We start from the raw sequence: 5,248 nt of genomic DNA, 5'->3' as shown, positions 1-5,248 counted from the left end.
TTCGAGGGTGTTTTTGAAAATAATATTAGCCGAACTTCCGGTATCGATAAGGACTCTCGCGACGCTGATGTTCTTAATTGTCAACTCGATGACAAGGAGATCGTTTCGAGGTTTGGTCTGGTTGACCGTTGCTCTCCCCTTAAAAGAGATGACGTCTGTATCGGTCGAGTTCTGTATGTTCTTTCCATCGTCAATCGTCATATCTGATTGGGCGTTTTGCGGCTCAGGGTTAGATTGATTCGTAACCGCCCCTCCTTCTAGCGCCAAACTGTGGGAACCAAAATTTGCACTGTCGATTTCCGTTTAAATTATGAAAGTTAGGAAAACACTAATTTCCCAGAGGTCCCGGATATCTGCTAAACCACGCGCCAAGCAATCAGAACACGAAATAAAGACGAGAAAAATAAGAAATCGTAAAAAGAGAGCAAGAAGAAGTCTTATTTCGAATTTGCATATGAGCTTTAAAACAAGTTAGCAACCTCGGCTACGAGAGCTGTCGGCGAGATTCCTAGTTCTAACAACCTAAGACTGCAAAACCTAGTTGAGTCGCAGCTCGAGATAACAAAAACGGAAAGTTGCCCAAATGCTCTAAGTGCTAAGTTTGCTCCAAAAAAGTTCCCTTTGTGCCTCTCGCCTAGGACTCCTTATATACTCCCTCCAAGGTCGGTTTGAGCTTTCCTCTTCTACCCTTAAGCCGTCATAACTCGAAAATGGAGATATTCCATTTTTCTCGATCTTCATGATTATCCACAGAAACTTAACATTTATCTGCGGAAATTCGACATTTTAACTTTTCTTGCGGACTAAGTTTAAACCACCATAGTATATATGGGTTTTCGTAAGTGGGTTTCTAATCACGTTTTAGACCAATTTGGGCCGTCTTTCGACTCGAAACGTTTATTACGATTTTTTTCGATAAAACTAAACTTTCCGCGATTTTTGTTGTAAAATTTAAGTGATAACTCCAATCGATGGGAGTGAGAAATGATATGGCTACGGTACATAGGAGCTAGCATTAAGGAACAGACGAGAATGCACGGATTTGGGTCGTACCCGTTGATCGACGTTCGAGACAGTTCGGTCGCTACTTAGCGACCTAATCCGCGCTGGAAGTAGCGACCGACTCGTTCGCGGGTCGGTCGCTACGTAGCGACCGAACGAGTGGCTTGGTCGGTCGCTACGTAGCGACCGGCTCGTTTCGGACCGGTCGTTACGTGGCGACCTTGTTTGGATCCTTTTTCGATGTTTTATGAACTTGTTCTTGGACTATGGGTGTTTAGTTTTGATGGATCAACCGAGATTGGTGCAAGATTTCTCCGTAAAGTTCCTTGTAAAGATTTCTTTAAGAAGAATACTTTTCGTAAAGACGTTTATGCTGACTTTTACGGATATTTGGATGTTAACTTCGCCGTGTCCGTTTTTGACCCCAACAGAGATCATGGAATCAAACATCAATTCTGCGGTGGAGGTTGAAACTGTGAGAAATGAAGAAGGCCAAGATGTGTTTGATCGATTTTATGTGTGTCTAGATGTGTTGAGGAGAACATGGAAATCGACTTGTAGGCCAATACTAGGAGTTGATGGTTGCTTCTTAAGAGGAAAAAAGAAAGGTCAATTGTTGGTTGCTCTAGGTCGCGATGATGATAATGCCATCTATCCTATAGCATGGGGTGTTGTACAAGTTGAAAACACTGATAATTGGTTATGGTTTGTGAAGAACATCAAGGCAGACTTGGCTTTAGATGATGGTGATGGTTTCATATTGATTTCAAAGCGTCAAAAGGTGAGTTCTTTGTCTTGTAAATTTAAGAGTCTATGATTAAGTGTAATGGGTTGTCTTTTTACAGGGATTGATCAAGTCTGTAAAAACAGAGCTACCAAAGATTCAGCATTGAATGTGTGTCAGACATATATATATAGAAACGTGAAGGCCAAACATGGGAAGAAAACTGAGCCGAAGAAACTAATTTGGTGGCTTGCATGGAGATATAACGAGGCAGAATATAAGGAAAGGCTTGACTGTGTGTTCAACTATGATTCAGAGGTATTTGAAGATGTTATGAAGACAAATCCAACTTCTTGGGTAATGCGGTTTTACAAGATGGGAAATTTATGCGAGGATGTTGAGAACAACTCTACAGAATCTTTCAACAGCTCTATAGTTCAAGCGAGAGAGAAGCTTTTAGTTCCAATGTTAGAAACAATTGCGCGTCTGGCGATGGTCTGTATAGCTGCTCGAGATGTAAAAGCTACCAGCCACAAACACATATGTACTCCTTATGTGATTGAGTATCTTCAAGAGCAACATAAGAAGGCTGCAGAGTGTGTGGTTCATATAAGCACAAATAATATGTGGTTAGTGAAACTCGAAGGATGTTATTTTCGGATTAGCTTAGATTAGAGATCATTTAGTTGCATGAAATGGGATATCACAGGAATCCCATGTGAGCATGGATACGGTGTTATACTCCATAAGAAACTAGAAGCTCAAGATTTTGTCTGTCACTGGTTCGAACCAGACATCAACGTGGAGAAAGACTTATCAAGAGGGTATAATTCCAATAAGAGGAGCACGGTTCTGGCCAAGTTCATCAGCTCTGTCAGTTCATCCAACCCCTGATCCTGATCAACCTGGCCGCAAAAAGAAGAATGCAGAGGAGAAGAGGAAGAAAAGTGTTAATGAGTGGCCAGTGAAGAAGAAAGCTAAAACTCTGAAGCGAATAATGCATTGCGGAATTTGTGGTGAGGCCAACTACAACTCTCGGTTCCATAAAAAGGTATGCTATTCTTTGTGTTTGTTAGAGGGTCATAAGGATGTATCATATCGATTTGCTATTCTTTCATACTTTTTCCTGTTTGTTACAGGGTCAGAAGGATGGAACATCACAAATCGAAGCTTCCCAAGGGCTAGTTGCTCAAGAGATCTAGGAGTTGGGTACAAGTAGTAGAAGAGAAAGAGTGGTTTTATGTTTCTGTCTTTGTCACCTTTTGTATTATGCTCTCTATTTTGAACATATATCTAACATCTCTTTTGGCTTTGAAACACCATAAACGATTTCATTACTACAAAACAAATGAGTTCAACATAAAAGACAACACACAACCACAAGACAAAGAGTTTCAAACATGAAAGACAACAAACGCCAATTCATTAACATGGATTAACCTATGACTTTTGTGAGAGAAATCGACATAACACATCCAATTACCACAACAACACACATTCTCTTCACACTCTCTTTTGTCTCCACCAATGGAGCCTCAACTCTCTTGAATATCTATTTTCTAGCTTCATTTCCAACCTCTCAAATGTCTTCTTCTCGTCGTGTTCGCGTTCTTCTAAAATCTCTGTGACTATCTCTTCAAGTTTTCCTAATTTTCTCTGTAATGTCTCTATCTCATCTAATAACCCTTCATCCACTTGAAAGCATGGTGATCATCCTCCAGCTATAAACAGAAAATTTAATAGCAATGAAAGTCACAAATCAACAACATTTACAGCATATAACATTGAAATGATTTTATTTTTTTGGATTTAGCTTTGGATTACCTTCTTCACTACAGCATAGCCACATCGATAGTAACGTCGGTACGGATTGTTCACTGAATTCGACATCTTTGGAAGAATCTCAAAGCCACACCAACATTTCTTTGGCACACCAACAACTCTTGACCGCCTCCTTGATGATCCACTCGAATTTCCAGACACATTGCTCACCTTTAGTGTTCTTTGTCACAATCTCCCTCCTATTCTCCCCAGATATGAGTTTCCCCAATTCGATTTTTAGGGTTCCTCCTCAGTTATTGCGAATTTAAAAACAAAACATAAGGGGATTCTCGGTCGGGTAATAGGTAACAGTTTTATTAGGTTTACAAATGGTTTGGTTTAAGAAAATTTGGTTTAAGAAAATTTGCTTTACTATTGGTTCGAGTAGACTGACCGACAATTTCAAAGGTATGGAGATATAGATTTTGAACTTCGTATCCAGGTGTAATAAGGTTTGAAACTTTCGATCTAGGGAGAAAGAGGATGACCACCAAATTCTGTGGGGATACAGTGCTATGTAATAGTTCTGAGGGGAAAATAGATCGTGCCCCCAACGTTGAGGTTACCTAAATCAAAAGTTTCTAGTTATTACTTTTTAAATATAATTAATCGAATCTATGTTGTTATTATTATTATTATTTAAAAGGGCATGAAACTACGTTATTGTTGAAAATTTATTTTTTGGTATTGCAGAATAATTCTAATATTTTTTACTATCAATAAATGTATACCATTGATGTTTATTCAAATGCTTGAAACTTGAAATATATTAGAAATGACAACCATGTATTTATTCAATATCAAAAGTGTATATTTTTTTTTTTGACAACAAGACATTCACAGACTCATATTGACTCTGTAAACCAAAACGGTAACTCCGCATCCATGTGAATGACGAAACACGGTTGTTTCCTAGCACTGCGTGCTAAGCAATCCGCCTGTTGGTTCTCCGTTCGAGGTACATGAACGATGTTTGAGTTGAGGAAACTTCCATGTAAAAACTTGATATCTTTCAGATAACCTTCAAATGCTGGCCATTCTTCTGGTTCTGAAACCATCTTCATCAAATGAGAACAATCCGTAGCAAACGTAACCTGAAACTGTCTTAAATTCTTCATACATTCTATTGTCCAACTCAAAGCCTCCACCTCCTAATGAAGATGTGAAAGACATGCCCTTACATTCCTTGCCCCTAATAAACCATCAAAACCCGGTAGGGTACTATATCAGCCTTGTCCTGAAAATAGTTTCTTATCCTTCCATGAACCATCTATAAAGCACCAACGTCCTGACGTTACTAATGGGATTCTGGTCTGCACCTGAATTTCCTTCTTTTGAACAGTGAGTATCTGTGCCTCAGCCCAAAGTGCTGATTCCAATTCTGCTAATTTAAGTATTTCCCTTGGGTCAGTATCCAGATTATTAAATACTTTATTATTCCGACCTTTCCATATATACATAATATCCAAGCAAATTGATGGTCATCCGATTAACTCTCCAAAAAAGATGATCCATATTACCAAAAAAAGATCTTGTAGGAAAAAAAAATTGGAATTTGATGGTATTTTAGATAATGTCCACACTTGACGTGCTGGAGTATATTCAAAAAACACATGGTTTATTGATTCCTCTGGGTCTCCACATCGAGCACAACATATGTCCCCTTGTATTCCTCTCGCTTTGAGGTTTTTCATTACCGCT

General features: G+C 39.0%; 1 protein-coding gene across 1 annotated transcript; it reads left to right on the top strand.

The window, feature by feature from the left end:
- The first annotated feature begins 1,438 nt into the window (after positions 1 to 1,438).
- Positions 1,439 to 2,928, top strand: LOC106412600. Its single transcript, XM_013853520.1, has 4 exons — positions 1,439 to 1,754; positions 1,848 to 2,329; positions 2,484 to 2,777; positions 2,866 to 2,928. Exons 1-4 carry the CDS (start codon positions 1,439 to 1,441, stop codon positions 2,926 to 2,928), a joined length of 1,155 nt encoding a protein of 384 aa, XP_013708974.1.
- The last annotated feature ends 2,320 nt before the right edge of the window (positions 2,929 to 5,248 follow it).

Source organism: Brassica napus, chromosome C8 (assembly GCF_020379485.1).
Source record: "Brassica napus cultivar Da-Ae chromosome C8, Da-Ae, whole genome shotgun sequence".
NCBI classification, from domain to species: Eukaryota; Viridiplantae; Streptophyta; class Magnoliopsida; order Brassicales; family Brassicaceae; genus Brassica; species Brassica napus.
Note: the sequence above shows the minus strand (reverse complement) of the source record. Positions and strands in the feature narration are given on the sequence as shown.